The sequence below is a fragment of the Leptonotus elevatus genome, chromosome 1 (genome assembly GCF_054856555.1).
Source record: "Leptonotus elevatus isolate MCC_2025b chromosome 1, RoL_Lele_1.0, whole genome shotgun sequence".
Lineage (NCBI taxonomy): Eukaryota > Metazoa > Chordata > Actinopteri > Syngnathiformes > Syngnathidae > Leptonotus > Leptonotus elevatus.
The window spans coordinates 50,188,170-50,209,276 of NC_141239.1; the positions used below are offsets into that span (position 1 = coordinate 50,188,170).

Consider the following 21,107-nt stretch of genomic DNA (forward strand, 5'->3'; position numbering starts at 1 on the left):
GATATTTTTTATTGTGTCTGTGGCATTTTGAGATCTTTGAATTTAAGAACAATGAAGGCCTTCATTTTGGAGCAAGTCATTAAAATGGAGCATTGAAAATTGACTTTTTATACTTGCTTGTGAACAAACAAGTCTCTGCAGTACATATAATGGAAGCTGAGAATTAATTAGGCAGATAATATGATATTATTGTGTATTTATCTATTTATGTTTAAAAAACAAAAGACCTGCAGAATTTGGAGACACGGATTCAGGAGCTTCTCAAAAATGTAAAATGGCGTCTTCTATTCATCCCATCTACATTTTCTTTTACAACAAAAATCTGGCATTTCAGCAGGGGTGTTTAGACTTTTTATTTGGGGTGTCAAGCGATTAAAATTCTTAATCGTAATTAATTGCATGACTTCAACAGTTAACTCAGGATTAATCGCAAATTTTACATCTTTTCTAAATGTACAATAAAATGTACAAACATTTTTTTCCTAAGTTTCCATACACTTAAAAGTGAAAAAAAGTTAAACTAATAGAAATAAGGCTGCATGTTTTAGTCATTCATACAGTAATTTAAAAATGAGTTAACATTAAAAAGATGTACTGTACTATAAAAAACGAGTGTGATATTAATTTGTTTTAAAGGTCATTTTTGATTTGTGAGACGTAAGATAGCTGAGTGCATTTTTCTTTTCATATTAAGAGCTATCTAATCTGCACATTTTTTAAATGGTAAAATACAACTTGACCCCAGTCTCCAGAAATATATGCATTATAGTCAAATGTATTACTGCTAAATTTTGACGTGGACGTGTCTGCTGCGTTGCGACTGGAATTCCTCCAGTGCAGGCTTTCCAAGTAAAGGGCAGTCATTAATCGTGCGTTAAAAGAATTAGTGGCGTTAAAGGAACTTTAAATTAACTCAAAATTAACACACTCATTTTGACACACCTTCTTTTTATATCCACTGTATATCAAGAATCATCAGTTCATCACCCTCCATGAACCAAGAATCAGTAATCTATCTAAATAACAGATGGCTAAACGCACAAATACTAATAATACACAAATACTAATACATTTTCAAGTTGAGTAATCTTGCGCTTTGATTACAGAGAACCAGTTGGAGACACGTGACTCCAATGTCATCCTCTTGGCAAGGCAAAGTCTCCCACGGTCATCTGATGAGTCCGAGATCGGTGGGTGGGTGCTTTGATCAATGGCAGTAAGTCGTTTTAAAGGAGAAACTGACGCAAATGAGTCCGACTCTCACGGGTGAGATTGGACTTTCTCACGGCTATGTTGGCCAGCTCACCTTTATTATTGATCTGCCTCAAATGGCCGAGCGAGACAAGCGTCTGACAGATCTGCAATCCAACCCAGATGTTGGATTCCTCGGCCGTTTGATTTCAAACTCCTCTCACAGTGAGATGGATGCGAGGCATTTATTTTCCGGAGAGGTGAAATGACCTTGACGTGCTTCTGGCACAGAGGAGAGCTAAATATAAAATGACCGAGCATCTCGGTTCCACAGAGGAGGGAGAGCAACTCTCTGATCATAATACTCACTCAAGTAGATTAGTGATGAGATTTTAAAGTGCTTGAAATCAGAACGCTCATTCGCTCATTCAATTACTGACATAATAGCATAATCGATTGTATAACCTACCAAATTAGATCAAATCAAAGCAGTGGGTTGAGTAAACAAATTACCTTTTAATAGTAATAAGAGGGGGGAATACGCCGCCTCTAAAGGTGCACAAATGAAAACAGTTTGGACCGCCATCTTCTATGACGTGCCAAATATTGAGCAAGACTTTAACTTTAGTTTCTTCTTTGGCTTTTTGTGGCATTTTTGCTACGCTACGATATGATGTATTTAGTTATATGTTGTGATTAGTTATTTGCTGTTGTGTTTTGTCCTACTGATGATGTCCTGATGTGCATATGAGTCATCAAACTTGAATACAAGGGCGACTGACTAATAAAACCATTTAGTAGCTAGTTCTGTTAAGTTATACTGTATAGTTTAGGGCTGTCCCAAATGATCTTTACCATCACTAATGCAGCGATTATTTTTGGGTTGATGATTATTAATTCACAAACACACTTCTGAACACTTATTTAAATTATTTTGTTTATTGATGTAAAAACAACTTTTGAAATTGAATGAACACTAGTGGTGTAACGGATCACAGAAGTCACGGGTTGGATCAGATCACAGATTTGAGTCACGGATTATTTTTCGGCTGAGCAAAAAAAAAAAATATATATATATATATATATTAGGGGTGGGAATCTTTGAATGTCTCACGATTCGATTCCGATTTTTGGGTCTGCGATTCGATTCCGAATCGATTTTCGATTATGAATGATTTTTGATTCAAAATGATTTGATTGACAATGATTTTTGCTTCAATTTATAGATGTGCAAGGAATCGTAATGATCTACTACAGTCTGACTCGCGGCACTTTTATCACTCAAAAGAACGACTCCACGCTGCAAAAAAACAACTTTTATTGGAATAACTTGATTGTGACTTTTTCCTTCTACTCTCTAATGTGGCTACAACTTAACAGTGTATCAGATCGCGTGGAACCACACTGCCCCTAAGTGGCCAAATCGAGTACAACATGAACAGCGCTCGCAATAAAGGCACACATAAGGGCAAGACAGTATAAAATAAATTTAATAAAATAGATTTTGGGACATTTAAAATCAATTCTGAATCGTACTAAATGAGAATCAATTTTTTGGTACACCCCTAATACATATATATATATATATAATTATAGTAAATAGTACTTTTTTGTAAAAAAAAAAGAAAAAGAAAAAAAGTCTAATATGAGTAAAATAAAAGGGCTTAAATGTGTGTTCCTAAAATCTAAAGGGCTATATTTAACATTTGAATTGAATTGTTTGTTTGCTTTGCTTTATTTTTAATGGGCAAAAGGGTTTTGTAAAATAAATGAAGACAATAATGAAAATACCTTAAAGTTCAAATTAAGGAACATTCCTTTCCTTTAAACATGGAGAGTGTCTTGCAAAGTAGTCCTCCATCCATCTATCCATTTTCTTAACCGCTTGTCCTCACAAGGGTCGCGGAGGCACTGGAGCCTATCCCAGCTGGCTTCGGGCAGTAGACGGGGGAAAAGCCCTGAACTGGTTGCCAGCCAATCGCAGGACACACAGAGACGAACAACCATCCACGCTCACAATCACACCTATGGACAATTTGGAGTGTTTAATTAGCCTGCCGTGCATGTCTTTGGAATGTGGGAGGAAACCGGAGCACCCGGAGAAAACCCACGCAAGCACGGGGAGCCCATGCAAACTCCACCCAGGAAATCCGAAGCCCGGACTTGATCGCACGTCCTCTGCACTGGGAGGCGGACGTGCTAACCAGTCAACCACCGTGCCGCCTCAAAGTAGCCTTGGTCCAATATTAAGAAAGCAAGCAAGGTACCAGCCATCAAACTCATTTACGGCTGTCAACCAGGTTGAACCAGGGACTCGTTACTAATGCTAACAGCTAGCTTCTAGCCACTAAGGTTGGAGATTTGTGCCGTACCATACAATGACGGCGTAATTAACTAGCGGTTTCTTAAGAGTCCTAAATTAGTGACTAAATAAACATTCGGGGTGGCATTAAGATAATGGTAAAAAATATGTAATTTCAATAAAAACTTCGGTAATGTAAGCTGAAACGTCGAAAAGAGATGTCGAGTCATATTGCCATGTAGGCCGACTAAGGCTAATTGCACTGGCATCAATTTATCATTTGGAGCGCTTTATTTTCAAGTTAGCATTAGCGTAAGTGGCGTGTACGTTTGAATGGTGTCGGGACAGTACACTGTTTGTTTTTTCCACCAACCAATTCACAGATCATGCTGCATTTACGTCATCGACACTCGTGACTTGATGTCGACGGCATGTTGTTCTTGCCGGCATATTCACGTCATCGGGACAGCCCTAGTGGATTTTATTTTTGGCTAACTATAAATTCCACATAAGCAGGTAAGATGCTATGGAAGGGTGGATGTGTTATCAAAGAAAGAAGTACCCATGTAACTTTTGTAATTACCTAACAGTTTGTTGTCCTGCTCCTGCTGCGTTGCATACCAAAAGCAAAATCTTTACCGGGACGCCCTGGTTGAGAAATTCTGAAGACAACGCCCCAGATGCAGGTAATCTTTTACCCTCAGGACCAGTGGCATATGTAGAAGATGGTAGACTGTGATGGTATTCTAAAGAGACACACAGGGAGAAACATTTGAAGAAACACACCTGCGCGCCACAGAAAATCTTTGTCATTTCTTCTTGTCAAGGCGACTGATTTCAGGACTGATGTTGAAATTTAACACGTTGAAGTGGGAGTGGGGAGGGAGGGTGACTGTGATATGGATGAGACAGCAGCTTTCTATTTAGGGGAGTGATTCATGGAACAGATGGACTGATGAACTCTCAGCAGGAGCGCTTATCCGACGCAGCTTGAGACCAACACGAGGGGTGTGACTGACGGAGCAAAAAGGCAGAGTTTATAACATCCCCGAGAAATGTGACGCAGACCCAGCTGCATTTTTGTCACACGGCCGACAACCTCGGCGTTCAGCGCCTCCGAGGTTGACGGTGATAAATCACACAACGAATCCCAGTCCTCCGCAAAGCTCAATGTTTTATTAAAGCCCGTTGTTCTCTTGACATGCGATTCATCTCCGCCAGTGGCTGTGACGAGTGCCATCTTTGCAAAGTAGCAAACAACTGTGTTAGCACATCCTTCCTCTCATAGAATAATTGGGGTGTGGCGGGCGCATTAATCTGAGCGCTGCGAGAAGGGCAAGACCCATTCCAAACTAATCAAAGTCTACAAATACACCATCAAAGCTTGAACATGAATATGCTGATTGCCGTGTCTTGACCCCGGGAATTCAAATGATGATGAGAACGCACAGCTTTTCATTTAGTAATGTTGCTCTAATCAAGCAAGTGATAAAACTCACTTGAAATCATGGACGACAATTTTCTCAAGAAGTGACCTCTGACAACTCTGGGAATGATAAAAGCCCAGTCAAACATGTTGATGAAAGACTAAAATGCTGAGGTCACCTCCTGGTGTGTCCCGCTGAGAGTTACACTGCCGCCAAGGTGAGCGAGCGACCACTCAATCCTCATTAAATCAAATATTTTATGGCTTGATGTCAAACGCTGTATGCTTTCGACACATTCCTTGTCTCCTTTCACTTCTATCCTCTTGTTTTAAACCATTACACAATTCTATTTGGGAGGTATCGAAACATATCTTTTGATACGTGTACAAACGCCGCCTGTTAAATCATGGCTTGAGTCTAATCGTGGAAAAATGTGAGGAAAATTTGTGAGGTTGCCACGCTGCAAACACCCACCAGGAAAAAGCACGGTCAAATTATAATTTGACATGCGCACATATACTGCAGGGATGAAAGTATTGCTAAAATGCGTTAAATGATGAGGAACTGATATTGTTTAAAAAAAACAACTGGATTTGGTCCAGCAGTTAGTTTTTGTGCTTATTAGAACATTTGTGAGTTCAGCGATATTGGACCTGAGAAAGAACTTGGCTCAAAATATCAGTTTTAGGGAATCCCAAATGTGTCCTTTGGCACCAAACTCATCCAAGCATGCCTTAACGGACCCTTGCGCTACGCTGGAACAGAAAAAACGCATAAGGATGGAAGCATAATATGCTCTGAAATGTATTGGCAAGATTTCGATGTATTTGAGACCTAAGAGGGAACAAATGGGTCAAACCCCTGATTGGTTAATTGATGAATGCTACACAAGTGAATTTAGGATGATTTTATAGACTACATTATTATTTGTCAGTGAAGAAATTTAACAACTATGCAATAGGCTGCGCACAAGCCCATGAGAATATTTGGAAGTTATAGTGCAAAACAATAAAACAATTATACTAATCTAAAACACTTTCAGTACATGTAAGGACTGTTGCAGGTTTATAGTTAGGCCAAATCGAAGAGTTTGAAAAAACAAGTTTAAAGCGAAAAGCAAGTCCAAAATGTTCTTTGCAATATGTTCTATGTGCCCCAATTCCCTCCAATTTAATAGACAATCAAATCTGTTGTAACGCGAGCATGACGTATGTTGCTGCCGCCGTCGTGGCTGCTTATCGCGTCCCGTGTGTTGAGACCTGGGAGATGACGAGGTACGTATTTCGCTGTTGCTTGTCGCCTCCCGTGTGCAGAGCTCATAAGCACTCCATTTACCATTTGGATCAAATTGGACTGATATGTGTTGGACTATGACATGTTTTGTTTAGTTTTTCTCCGAAAAGTGCAAAAAAGACACATCAATTCAAAACTCGTTCGCCAACGTGAACACGAATAGCGTATCAGGATTTTGGATAAGAGTCCAAAAAGCTTTGGGATCTTTCATTAGAGCTAGTTTTGATTTCATTTTGACTTTTAAAATGTTTAAAATAATTCAGTTAGTTTTAATTTAGTTTTTTGAATGAGTATTAATGCTTCATTTGATTTTTATTGACGTTTTAGTATTATATATATATATATATATATATATATATATATATATATACACACACATATACATACAGTATATGTGGAGTATTTGTGCAAGATAAATAAAAGGTCACTAAGTAATGTGTAATAAAGTAAACTACAATTCCCAAACCACTGTTCAACCTTCCATCTTCTGTACGACCCTCGAGTAATGGTGAAATTACTGTAATATAGGGGTGTGAATTGCCTAGTACCTGGCGATTCGATTCGATTAATCCTGATACGAATCTATAAATTGATTATTGCGATTTTTTTACAAACTCGATTTTAGAAAATACAAATCAGTAAACTTACAATGTACATGTACACTGTAAGATTTGTATGAAAATGTATTTATCTGAAAATTCAGATTGCAGTCTGTTTCATGTTTGAACAGCACTGAAATAAAATATTAAGGCTTAATGTTCCATTAATATAACATTCTTCCATGCTTAATGTGTGAATCCTAACCCTAAGTAAGATGTTTTGTAGAATATTCCCATTAAAAAAAATGATGTTTAAAATTTTATTTGGATTGAATTGATTCGAGAACTGCGCGCTGTAACATCGCGATATATTGCAGAATCGATTTTTTCTAACACCCCTACTGTAATACATTTCAAATTAACCCCCGAAAGTTCATGCATGATATCAATTGAAAAAGATGAAAACAAAGGACATTTTTGTTGTAATTGTAGTTAGTGTCGTTTTATTTAGTTTCATAAACATTAGTTTTCATTAACTACAATAACCTTGGTTGTTATGCAGCATTTATACATTCACACTTCCTAAACCAACAACATACACACTTCAAAAAAAAAAAGGTGAAACACATCAACAATAGCTAAACTAAATTGGCAATCTGACTAGGAAAACAAACAAGCACATTGTGGAAAAACTTTAACCACGAAAGTCAAACTCTTCTCTTAGAAACGGAGTGGCGACTGGCGAGCAATACTTAAACTTGCCTGTGAGTGAGTACAAATAAGAGCCATGATTGGGAAATGACACAGACGAGTGAGTACGTGTGTACACAATGCACACCGCAAACTGAGAAACAGTTGGAACATAGTGAAGACATAAATCTGATGGCATAAGAGAGCTTAGCGGTGTGTGTGTGTGTGTGTGCGTGTGTGCGTGTGTGCATGATTCACAGTGTTCTATGTGATGTTATACCCTTTTTAATGTGCTCCTCAGGGGCCCCTTGCAGTAAGGTGCACTCCCTGCGGGTTTCATTAAGAATACTAAACTGGCTGTTTTAAACTTTAAAGCAAGTCATAACACCAGCAAACAACAATAACATCACTTAAAATGCATGTAGCATGAACCTTGAGCTGGATTTTTAAACATAAAGCTACCTGAAGTCCGTGCAGAGCCTCCTCTGATGTAGAGGGGTGGAGCCTGGAAGGCATAGATGACATCATTTTCTGCTATACTGGTTAGATTGTCTTCATCAAAGAAAGAGCGCTGGAACCCGGTCGAGTAAACTTCGGTCAGGATCACCTATAGAGGGAGAGATATACCAAGAATAAGAAGTTTTTTGCTGTATTGTCTGTTATTGAATTACTAATAAATGATTCAGCTTATTATGAAAACCATTCATTTAAAAAATAATATCCTCCAATTATTACCATTTACCACATCATTATATAATGGTAATATTGCAGGACTTTGGGTCTAAAAGTAGTAAATTCTTTATATATTGCTGCTATTGTTTTATCTGTTCTAAGACAGATGTGGCACCAGAAATACTAATTAATGTTTTACAGTCGTCACCAGGTCATTTATCTTTACTTGCATGAATGTCCGTGTCAGAATGCAGAATAAACGTGTTTTCTCGCCACCGTCCTTCATGTCTTTCGGTAAAAAATGGGTGCAATGAGCATTAGGGCTACGCCTGTCACGATAACTTATTTTTTCCACTTGGTTGCACAAGGCAGGAATGGCTGTGCGGGAAAGTTTTATTTGGGCAGTTCGCACTGCCTATCAATAGTCTTCAGCATTTCTTTAAATGCTGGTTTCTCAACAGTGTGGAATAGCTGCATTGCTTTCACTGTATGTAAGGTGTTTTAAATTATTTTCCATTTTTGTTACCTAGTCCGTCCGTTACATTGACTTTCTTTTTCAATCCAATAATATCAATGAGTTCATCATTAAAATGAATAATATAGCTGAATTTACAAATTTCCTGTTCAAATAAATGGCAAAGAAGGGAGTGCCTCCAGTGGCTACACACACATGATCACACAATAGACATTGCTTGTTTCCTTTATATCGCCAATTAACTAATTTGCTCCCAAAAACGTACAAATACGTTATATTTTAAAAGACGTATTTATACGTTGTTAATGTTTTTTTTATGCTAGAGCATACAGAAGGCTTTGATGCAGCCTCTCAACTGCAAAGAATGGTGGAAGAAATGGTAGCCATTACACAAACGGCCAGTGGGTGGCAGCAGAGCAAAAGAGATCAACCAGGGGCCATGTTGAAAAAAAAAAGTTTATTACTCACATTTCTAAATAGATTTGTGAATAATGATGAAACTTACCTATATTCTAATGCTAATTGCTGCTAAACGGAAACAGATAGAAACACACCTTTTTCCTGATGAAAGAAGAGACTAATCTTTATTTTGGTAGGGTCCACGTTTTTATAGCAATCGAACACAAAATCAGTCAAAATCCAGCAAAACAGCCAGAATGTATGTGAAATATTTTGTCTTTCTGTTGACCAGAAAAGCCACTCCGAGTAAAGTACGGTGTCGCTGCTGACAGGAGGCAGTGTTGAGCTCCATTGGCGCAATGCGTAGCAAAAATCCATAAACATAAATAACCACCAAATTTAAGCCTCGGCTGGCTGAGGATGTGCAGAAATAGCCGTCATCTTGAACCGGAGTCCACAGTGATCTTTAACTTGATCTTAAATAAAATGTCTATCATCAGTTTGTAATATTTCTTCTATTGTCATATTAAAACAGCAGCATCAAGCTGCTCTTTTGTTTTGCTGCCCCCTAAAAACAAAGTACACGGTTATTACAGTCAACTAGGGTGTGGGTGCTCTAAACATCTAAATTTTGTCAAAATCGAAAGGGCAAAATGATCATTTGGACCAACATTCAATATGTTCAAAACAAAATCTAAGAGGATGAACCTAAGTCCCGTTTGTTTACCTGATCTGGCGAAATGTTTCCTTCGTCAGCCACCATCCTTCTCAAGCAGGCGACAGAGCCAAACAGTGGCACGGCCAGACAGACTCGCAGGTACCTTTGACCTTTAGTGCTGAACACCAGAGTCACACACATGGGCCTGCAAGAGACCAACACACACTTAGGATGAGCGTAACCTCTATTTGGTGTTCTGTGCCGGGTTTGAGCAGACTGCGCTACGGCCAGGAGGGGACAAAAGAAGACTTTCATGAATAAATCAATACATTTTAACATTAATAATGGATCATTAGGAGTTAAGTTTTATGACTGCCAAATAATGGAATCTATTGCATTTTTAAAAGCAGGGAGCCCTTGGCTCTGACCTCTCCAGAGGCTGGCAGCCCTTTCATGCAGCTTTTCAAGCTGACAATGTTGAGCAGCAGTTGCTCCTCACCTCTCTTTGTTAAGTGCACCGGGTTACAAAAATTGATCATTGACAAGCAATGTGGCATGCCTATTATCTTTGTGTTTCTGTGAGTGTTTAAGTTTCCATACATAGGATTTTTTTTTTTCATGAAAACCATTTTTATTTATATAATATCCTCTACATTTCAATGCGTGTCCTCCATGGTGAACACATACTGGCGCAGCTGCAGTTAGGCTTGTAATGGCATGGCTGAGATGCTCCTTGACATGATTTATGTCATGTATCTTTTTCCTGACACACCACATGGCCTTCAAATGCCCCCAAAGATAAAATCAAGTGTGGCGAGATCTGGGAAGCCACTCAGCCGGAAGCCGACCCAATCAAAGCATCCGAAACGACTGATTTAATCACTGATGCACCTGAATGCAATAATGAGATGGAATTCCATATTGCTGAAAGCAAACTGTCGTCTTCGTGTGCTGTTGGAGGCAGAGCATACTCCACTCCCATTAGTTTCTGCATGCAGCCTATAATCATCAGCTCAGTATTGGTGGGAACCTCTGGGTACCCCACGATACGATACGATACAAGGCTCACGATAACGATTATCTCACGATATGACGATACCGCAATTATCAATATATTGGTCAGGTAATAAATCCACAATAATCTAAGATAAAACTACTCAAGACATTAATTGATGTTTTTTCAATTTGTACTATCACTGAAACCAAATATTAAAACTGGTGTCTTCTTCACAGTGAGTACTTTAGTGTATTTTTTTTTTAACAAAAACAAATGTCTTCTTAACAGAGACCACTTTCTGTCAACAAATTTGTCTTTCTTAAACACTATTGTCACGCAACATGTCAGTCAGTTACATAGTGAATTGTTTCATTATATAAACTGTGATGATTTTTTTTATGTAACATTGCAAAAGTAAAGAAATTAAATTACTTAAATATTACATCCAATTAAATCAATATTAACATTCCTGAGAAATTGTGTGCTTCAAAAAGTCAAACCATAAAATATGTTTTAAAATGTTACGTACGCAAAACTGAGTCCGTTGCTGGACAGATAATAAATGTCTTACACAAGTAAAAGTAAGCTCATGAGTCTTCCTCGCCTGAAGACTTCCATACATTTCCCCGCCACTCTTATGAGGCGCGCCCCCTAGCGGCCTGCCAAGTAATTGCTTAATAAGTCATGAACAATGGAGCCGTTATAGTGGCTGTATATTAACTACAAATGTCGCGATACCTGCGTAGGCGTATTGATAATCTATCAGGAGACAAAGTATAACGATTTATCGTCACACTCCTAGTTTAGAAGGGTGGTGGTTTAAAAAAAAAAGGCGTAAATGTCCCCCACCCCCTCAAAAGTCAATCTCTATGTGAAATTCACCTATCGCGATCGATCATGGAATGTTGTCATCTGGCAAAAGTGAGTGAATGTTGCACAGTGTTTGGTGACTTAGGGAAAATGGCTTTTTGGGGGGTGAAAAATAGTGGTTTTGGAGAGGTGAAGATTACACGATGAGATTTTGACAGTTGGTAAACAATTTGGACTTGGACATTTTAAATGCTGCTTGCAAGTAAAAAAATAAAAATAAAAATAAAGTGATGGCAACTCAGCTCTATAGCTGGGCCAATGCAAGATAGATTTGAAACCATACTGGATAAACATAATGATCCATTATGCAAAGAATGCAATGTCATCAGCAGACAATCCAATGTTTGGGTTGTTCAGCACAGGACATATTTGTTTGGACGCAATCTGTGTGTATGAGAACATGGCTCAGCCACTGAGAATATTTGCACACAAAGAAATAAAAATAACCTTAACATTCATTTGGTTCTACTAAGTATACCTCTTCAATCAGGTAAAAAAAAAAAATGTTTGAAAATGCTTTCATCTTGGACCATGCTCTTTTCTAAAAATAATCACTCAAATTAGAAAAAAAATGTTGGAGGAACAAATGTGTGCAAGACTAAACCTTGAAGAAAGAACTGGAAAGAATAAACACTAAAGAGGTGCAGAAAAGATCATTCATCCGTTAGATTTTGCAAGTTCAATTGCTCTAGAATGGCAAATACTGAAACAGTAGCATCACATGACACAAAAACTCTACTAAGGGCTAGAAAACAGGTTTTCAGAGCGGATGGATGGATGGACGAATGCTGAACGCTTTGATCTGAAATGGCATTTGAGTGGATCTTGTGAAATTATTCTTTCATGTGCTCTGACAATCTTACACTTGCTTTTCCTGGTATCATGCAATTTTGTTTCACAAAATTGTGAGTCTGCTATTCTCTCAAAGAACATGATTCATTCTTTGGTTGTATCATCATAAACATCGCATCTACGGTGGATATAACAGGTTCACACACCATTGTTCAAATACCCAGAATTTCAAAACTTTTCCCACCAATTTGACCTTGAACCTGCACAACTCAATGGAATAATAAAAAATGTTTTGAGAAGGGATGTAAAAATAACCGATAATGTGGTTGTTAGTGGTAGTGCAAAACCTTCAGGCTTCTTCTCGAAGAAAAAAGAAAAAGAAAAAAAAAGTCTACTAGGTCTGAACTTTATTTGGGGTTAATCAGCTACACTTTAAATGGTAGCAGGTGTGTGATGATTTCCATTGAAGAGTTTGAATGTGATTGGTTAATTTTAAACAGCCACATCCCCAGTTATAAGAGGGCGTGCACACTTTTGCAAGCACATTATTTCCGTTGATTATTCCCTATTTCCAGAATGCTGCTGTTGAAGTGCTGATGAGAACTAGGAGAATATATCACATTTCTCTTGTATTGGCTCCCAGTAAAGTTTTGAATAGTATCTAAAATCCTTTTCCTGACCTACCTCAGGCTGACGTCCCATTGAACTATCTTCTATACTTGTAATATGTAAGAGTAAATGTGACCTATGATATTCCACTTGCTGACTTAATCACAAGTGTAAACAAGTAGTCACTAGAAAATAGCAAATACGTCAGCAGCAGCTGTTGTAGCAGCCATTTGTGATCCCAAAGCACCTTTAGTGTCTGTATCGCACCTCTGTTTAGGCTGAAGGCTTTGTTAGCAGAACAGTGCTTTAAACTAAGTGCTGACATCAGCCTGTTTGCAGCTATGCAAGCATCTTCATGTGGATGTCATTAGCTGACAAAGTGGCTTTTTCAAGTGAATCTTTTAAGGATGCTGTCTATACCAGTTTGTGTAGATTCCAGGCCATAGAAACCCATGAAGGCAACTGGGTCCAGTTTGCTGCAACCAAATAAGCCCTTAATGTAAATCTCCGCCAAACAAACTGAAGCATTTGTCATGTCTGGGAAGATCTGGTTTTGGTTGAGGGTCCCGATTGGTCCCGAGTGGGTTCCAGCCCTTCCGCGGGTTGACCAATCCGGGCCCTCAGCCACTTGTGCCTGGCCTCAGGTGTGGCTAGTTGCCCAATTAGTGTGGGTGTATTTAATTTCCGGGTGGTGATCAGTCGGCGTGGGATCATTGCCGCTTGTCACGGTCACCACCGGAGTGCTGTCTGTCATTTTGATTTTGTATCTTTTCAGTTTGTTGTTTAGTTAGTGTTTTCTGTAAAATAAAGCACGCCAGTCTAACCCGCACTCCTGCCGGGGTTCTCCTGCCTCCCTGCATTTTGGGTGCTCCACTTCACACGCCGACAGACACCACGCCGCTCCGTGACCACACCGTAACAGCATTTGCAATGAACGGTGAAAGGTTTTCCACCACAAAAATCCCATTGCCTTCCACTCATGCCTTGAGGACGACCAAATCCACCTCAAAATTCCACAAAATGGAAACAACATAGACTAAACCTTTGATTGTGTTGGATTTGCGGGCAAACTGCTAATATAGTGAAACTCATAAGTACTCACCTGGTCTGACGAAGAGGAATGGGGAGTGAGATGCAAAGGAAAGGGTCAAAGGTGTTGCTCTGTTTCAAACAATGGGGGCATGTCAGCGAAGATCTGTGCAAAACAAAGCACATGCAGACATATTAGTCTCCAAAACTTGGCTGTACTTTCAAATTCATCTCTGAGTTCCACTGATTAAGTGGGGCAGAAATGGAGTGGGCTTAATTACATCACATCTGAACAACACAAACAAAAAAAATAAAATAATATATCTATTATTTTATATATATACTCTTATCCGATTGACAGGACGGAAAAGACAAGCTTTCCATCATGTTGCATCACTCTCCACGGTGCCAGTAATGCTCTGTAATGCCACAGTGGGGTCGCTTTAAGGAAATGTAGAGAACTTCAAATGATTCTTCCTGTGCATCTCAATGCACAGGATGTGGTCCACTGACAGCAAATTCTATCATGCTTATAGATTCCCAGCCTCTACCACCAATTTCTATTCATTTGAGGTCATTTATTCATAATTTTACATTACCCACTGAGAAATAAATAAGGAGGAAAAAGTAGAGTTTGCTTCGAGTAAAGAAACTGAATGGATCGCTGTAAACCTTTCCGAGGGGTGAACCATTCATTTTCGAAAGGGGCCACTGGAACAGTTCAGGAGGGCCACAGCCACACAATGCTAACCTCAGTTTATGCCAATATTAATTTGACATCTTTACATAAAGCAATGGATTGTATTGTCATTTTGTTATTGCTACATGTGCACGCGTGCGTGTGTGTGTGTGTGTGTGTATAGTCATAGAAAAAAGAAAAAAGAGTTGATCTCAGAGCTGATCTATACTTTTTCCGAAGATTCTGTTGATAATAACCAAAATCACTTAGTTTTTACATCAATAGCTATGGCATTGTACTGCCCAAAATGGCGCTTTTAGGCATTCCATATTTTCTTTTATGTCAGTTACATTTTTAGTGGAACCAGACATTAAAGGGAACAAGAAATTGTGTGTGTGAGGGGGGTCATGGTGAAGCAAGAAACCATAGCGGTCTCTTTTTTACTGTATGCATATGTGCCTTGAGATATGAATTTTATTTTGCTATGACCACGCTCATAACTCAAAACATATCTATCTCAAACCATCTTTCCCCATTGAAACACATATGGAAATGCCATTAAATAAATGGCTTCATTGTAATGGTACTTGATGAGATAGCGTGTAACTTAATCAATGAAATACAGAGTACAATTGATGAATGTCTGCTTATGAGGCAATCCTTGAACAAATACAGGTACAAACTTGACTGACGTAATAGACTTACAAACATGAAATGCGCTGTCCAGCCTAAAAAAACTGCAAACAAAACAACCAAATTGAATTAATACATTTAGTATTGATCATTAGATGATTGAGAGGCTTTTTTCTTCTTCTATTGCTGTGAAATGAACAAACCTGCAGCAAGGTCTGCAAGGTGGAAACGTGCACTCGCTGACATAATTTACACGCTGCTACCATAACAGCCTGGAAGTAGAAGCTGCACAAAAATTGAGGATAGAGTTTACTGCAGATGGATTTGATTGCGTCTCTCCAGCGATATGTACAAAACACTTGGTCATTCCAACACAGTCTATAGGTGCATTAAATAAATAGGGTTACAATTTATTTTTGCTGCTATAAAATACAGCCGAGAAGGTATACGAACTGCTGAGTTTTGTCCTTACTGGATGGATAGGGAAAACATGTGGGCTGAATAAAGCTCTATTGAAGCAAACCCAGCTGACACTGGCTCGCACTGGATCACTCCCTCTTGGCAGAGTGGAATGGCTGCCCTACGGATGTCTGATCCTCGCCAGGAAACAGCGAGGGGCCATTGCGTACTGTGCATGCAAATCACACTCAAGCCGCACTGAAACATAGATGTGCCCTGCGCTGCTCAAAAACACTTAAAAAGAGAAAAGCTTGAAAGGGAGAGGTGATGTTCTCGTGATGGAGTAATGGAGTACGCGTGCAAAGGTCGAGGGATATACGTATACTTTCTCTAGTGGATGTGGCTGAGCTCAAAGGACTCAAGAGCTTGATGCCGCTTTCCTCAGTGAAGCAATCATTACAAATGAATATGCCCCAAAAAACTACGAAATAATAGATTGATAGTTCTAACTGCGGGATGGACATAATAAAAGCAATTTAATGTCAGGAAAAATGGAGGCAGAATTATGTCAGGCCCAAACAAGTTTTCCGCCTAAACAGCAGCTGTCGGCATTAAAAATGATTATTTTAGCGCTTAATTCATTGGCCTGTGCATTTGTACATTATGTGGTGACGTTTAGATCTGAACCACAGGTTGATCAGCTGCCTGTTTTTTGCAACATTCTTGTAATGTCAAAAAAGGCAGTCGGTTGGAAGAGTGTTGGAATACAAGTTTGAGGGATGTCAAAAAATTTGAATTAGGCATCACGCCCTGCAGTGTGAATGTAGCCTTAGACCACCCACAATAAAAGGCCACTCTGAGGCCCCGTCCACACGAAAGCCAGTTTCAATGTATCCTCACAAGTTTCTTACCATTTAAGCCGTTCGTCCACACGATCGCACGGTTTTGGAGCTTGAAAGCGATCACTTTTGAAATCGGGCTCCATTGTGGAAAGATTTCAAAAAACGCGCTCCGTACGCGTCCGTGTGGACACCATATGCAGGATACTCTTCCAGCGATGACGTAATGGCCGCAGCTCAATGACGACGCATTGTCGCTGATTGATGACGTATGCGGCAATTCTCGCGTGACTGCACGCGAACCATCAATCTGTCAACAACAATGCCGGATAGCCGTGTCGAAGTAGTTTTGCGCAGCCTCCTTAGCTTGCTTATGCTTTTTCAGCAAAATATTTGGCTTCTTTATTCCCACGTTCAACAAGTGGTCTTGTACTTGAATCACCGCCATTGTCACTTCTCCTGTGTTCGTCTTTTACATGTTGTTTTGATTAGGGGTGTTAGAAAAAATTGATTCGGCAATATATCGCGATATTACAGCGAGCAATTCTCGAATCGATTCGATATGCGGCCGAATCGATTTTTAAACATAAATTTTTTATGAGAAAATTCAACAAAACGTCTTACTTAGGGTTAGGATTCACACATTAAGCATGGAAGAATGTTAGATTAATGGAACATAAAGCCTTAATATTTTATTTCAGTGTTGTTCAGACATGAAACAGACTGCTAAACTAACTGTTTGTTAAATGCAGTGGCTCAGTTATAAACCTGAATTTTCAGATAAATAAATACATTTTCATACAAATCTTACAGTGTACATGTACAAGTTTACTGATTAGTATTTTCTAAATTTGAGTTAAAAAAAATCACAATAATCAATTTATAGATTTATATCGGGATTAATCGGTATCAAATCGAATCGTGATACGAATCGAATCGCCAGGTACTAGGCAATTCACACCCCTAGTTTTGATACATGCCATGTTTGTTCTGTAGATTGCAATAAAGTTAGAAAAAAAGTGTTTGTCTTCTTCGCCGATTCTTCTTCTACGCTTTTTATGTAACTCCCTGTGGCTTGCGTTACAGCGCTACTCCAGACTTGGCATATACATTACAGCCGTTAAACGTCCTCAGCGTCTTCTTTTGGACACACGCAAGTCTCGAAATGCTTCTGTGTGTACGAGATTTGTTTGAGGAACGGCTTTGCAAATGGGAGCAAAAACAAGTGTTGCGTTTATATTTTTGTCGAGTGTAATTTAATGCCCACATCATATTGCATATATGCACATACATATACATACAAAAATACATACATACATATTTTCATATTAGGGCTGTCAGTCAATTACAATTTCTAATCATAATTATGATTTCCATAGTGACATTGCAATTAATCAAGAATTAATGGTACGTTATGTCTGTTCTGTACAATAAAATATTTGTTTCAAGTTATTCATACTCTTGTTAATTAACATAAAAGTGGAGAAATATATTACAAATGTGGTGGTAAAAGTTATTTCAACTTAAAAAAACTAACTAAACAGTTAAAAGGAGTGTGAAACATTGAGTCACAGAATTGAGTTGAGGTGTTTTTCTCCCATTAAGTGGCATTAGTGTAGCAATTGGTATTTGGAACATGAAGCAACTTACGGACTCCAGGCCATTTTGTTAAGTGACAACTAGTCACGAGTCTCCACAAATACATATATATTTATCATATTTATTATTGCTATATTGTGTTATAGTCACTCCTTTGGACAGCGTTGTACGTAAAATAAAGTATGAAAAAAGGATTTTACAACAATTGTGTTTCAATTTTCAATGCCTATAGACATCAGATTTAATGCTTTTTAATGCCATCCAAGGCTTTAATTTGAGCAAAATCTATTTCATGATTTCCTGCGGAAACCCTGTATTGTAAGTTTTTATCTTAAAATTACATGACATGAATGGCGGTTTTCTATTGTTCTAATTTGTAGTTTGTGATCGAAAACGGCCAAAAAAATGCCACCAATACTGGTACTGGCCTTGGAAGAAGGCCGGGCATTGGGCTAATACTGAATACCTGGTATCGGTACTCGCCCACCCCTAGCAAATTTATCATAAAAATGTGGAAAATACACTTGACTTGTGTATTTTCTCATATCTAAAATAAATCTAAATTATAAGAAATAACCAACCCTCATCAATCAAGAATTGTATCCATAGTTGTACCAAAACCTAGCACTTTTTGTGGAAAGTACACTATGCCAAAGTTGTGAGACAAAGCGAGAGCATTAAAGCCAAATGCGGGACTACAATACGCTTGTAATAAAACAGATCATTTACTGAGCCCATAAACTCTAAGCACCACTTGAACCTTTCAGGTCAAACGGTGCAACATTAGCCAAACGCATCACATCAGTGATTGGAAATATTCAAATGCGCATACAAACAAATGAATGCATTGAGTAAACACACAATTTTAGCTTTTGTCTATAGGCGAATAAGATCAGAATGCAGTAAAATAAAAAATCTTCCTACTATAAAACTGTATTTCTGCTGAAAAATATGATACTTTGACCACAGGACATGATCTACAGCAGACTTGACTTGCTTAAGCTTGTGTGAATGCTGTGATCACCAAGTGGGCTTCTATAGAGATAATGCTTCTATAGAGATAATGCTTTGGTCCAGTGGTTCTCTTTTTTACAATTGAGAATAGATCCCAAAAGAGGACACTTTATAATGATGGCACAGTACTCAGTTATAAGTCTTGAAAAAAAAATCCAACCAAAAATGCTTTGCGTTGGTTGGGGGGTACTTGGTTGAAAAAAAAAATAATTCACAGGGGGTACATATAATTGAAAAAAGGTTGAGAAACACTGCTTTGGTCAAACAATTCTCAACATTGCATTGCGTCAGGTACCACACAGGGAAGTGTGGGGAATGCTGAGGCCTCAGGACTTCAGAGGAAATGAGAAGCACAGAAGTCAAGAAATATTCATCTAATCCATCTAAACCAGCTTTCGGGGCGTTTGCCTTAAAGCCACATGCAGCTGCTTGCATTTGGTCAAACTAGCCTAACTGGCCTGTTCCTTGGGTCCACTTAAACTTCCAAGTAAATGTGATGCAACTCAACATCTTTGCATTAGTTTGCGTCCTAATATGATTAATGTTCAAAGTAAAATATCTCAAGCATTTGAGGAGAGTAAGTAAGCGTACTATGACGTGTATTATTGGCAGTCACACTAAGCTGACAATGTTACAAGAAACTGGCAGCTCAGCACTTGTAAACAAGATTAGAGCTAGTTCATTCTGAAGGGGCACCTTTTAAAAAGTACATTAAACATTCTGATGTGACCTCTGTCATCTTCTTCTATGTGATTTGCTTTCACTCTGTTGCATCATTATCAGCTCCATTGTGTAAATGAAGGTAAGTGAGTTCTCTATAGTTCAATTTGTGCGCTGAAGGTATTCAAGAGTCAGTATTATCACAATATTGCTAAAAGGAAAGTCAAGTCAAAGTAATTAATGTTTCGATAAATGTGGGAGAAAGGGGAATGTGGTTACTTTTTGAACAAGGTTGTTGAGAAAAAAAAGGTGTTTTATGATTGTGGAAAACTTTGAGAAGTGTTATGAAAATTAATGCAAGCTTGATTAGGGCTGACAATTAATTAGTGATGCACCAAATATTCGGCCAGCGAAATTTTTAATAATAAAAAAATAAATAAATACAATTCAAGCCGAAAGAGGATGTTGTGGTGACGCAAGCAAAAAACAACAACAAACCGCTGCAAGCAAGTGTCTGTTTGAATTAAACACCAAACACGGGAGTGAGTGTCCGCCTTGTCGCTTGCTGGCGTTTGTGAGTACCGGCAATTTCATTGTGCACACCAGAGAAGGAGAGGGTCGCTTGGTAAACTATGTCGAAAAAAAGAAAGCGCTGCCGAGTACTGCACTACAGGTGAGCCACTCTTTCTCCTGCAGCGCCTTCCTTTTTTTCTTTGATGAGAGCGAGCCCCTCGAGCGCTTCCACTTTTTCACTTGCATTCTGGGGGCCGTGCTAAATACTTTAGCTAATGTTAGCACTATTGCTATCAACAGTTTTAAACAAGTAAACACTTATCTCTATCTCCGGGTGTACAGGACGCCGTGTGTGACTTTGCAGTCCATTCCCAAAGCCGATTGGCTGGTGCGAAGAAATGTATTTATTTTTAAAGGTTGGTGAATATGTGAATGTGCCGATTTTAAGTGCGCGTGTCCCGCTCCAAATACCCAACAAATGCGTCATTCGAACCGCACCGCACGCATCCGTGCCCGCCGTTGCCAAGTACTGTACATTGACTATAAAGTGCAATTACACCGCCAGAAAATGCTCAGCTGCTCACCCCGCGTTTGGTGTTTAATGTACCATTCGCCAACATGTATCTAATGTCTGTGGCGTGGACGCATTTCAATTAATATTGTGCTTTGTTAAAATGCCCGTGCTAAATAGGCCTAAATATTTTATAAAAAATTATGATTTTAAATAATTATAATAAATGCAATCATAATTGTAAAAAATTGACATAATTTTTTTTCAGTTTTTGGCCAAGCATTTCTCATTTTCGGTTTTCGGTTTTGGCCCAAAAA

At 38.7% G+C, this 21,107-nt stretch overlaps 1 protein-coding gene across 1 annotated transcript in view; it reads right to left on the reverse strand.

Annotated features, from left to right (window-relative positions):
- The window catches only part of usp43b (ubiquitin specific peptidase 43b), a 76,400-nt gene that overhangs the window by 17,595 nt on the left and 37,698 nt on the right, over positions 1-21,107 (reverse strand). The window contains exons 4-7 of the mRNA XM_086067454.1: positions 14,017-14,109; positions 9,716-9,851; positions 7,905-8,049; positions 4,077-4,239 (exon numbers count right to left, since the gene is read on the reverse strand). Of these exons, the coding sequence (XP_085923580.1) occupies positions 4,077-4,239; positions 7,905-8,049; positions 9,716-9,851; positions 14,017-14,109 (537 nt within the window). The remainder of the gene's footprint in view (positions 1-4,076; positions 4,240-7,904; positions 8,050-9,715; positions 9,852-14,016; positions 14,110-21,107) is intronic.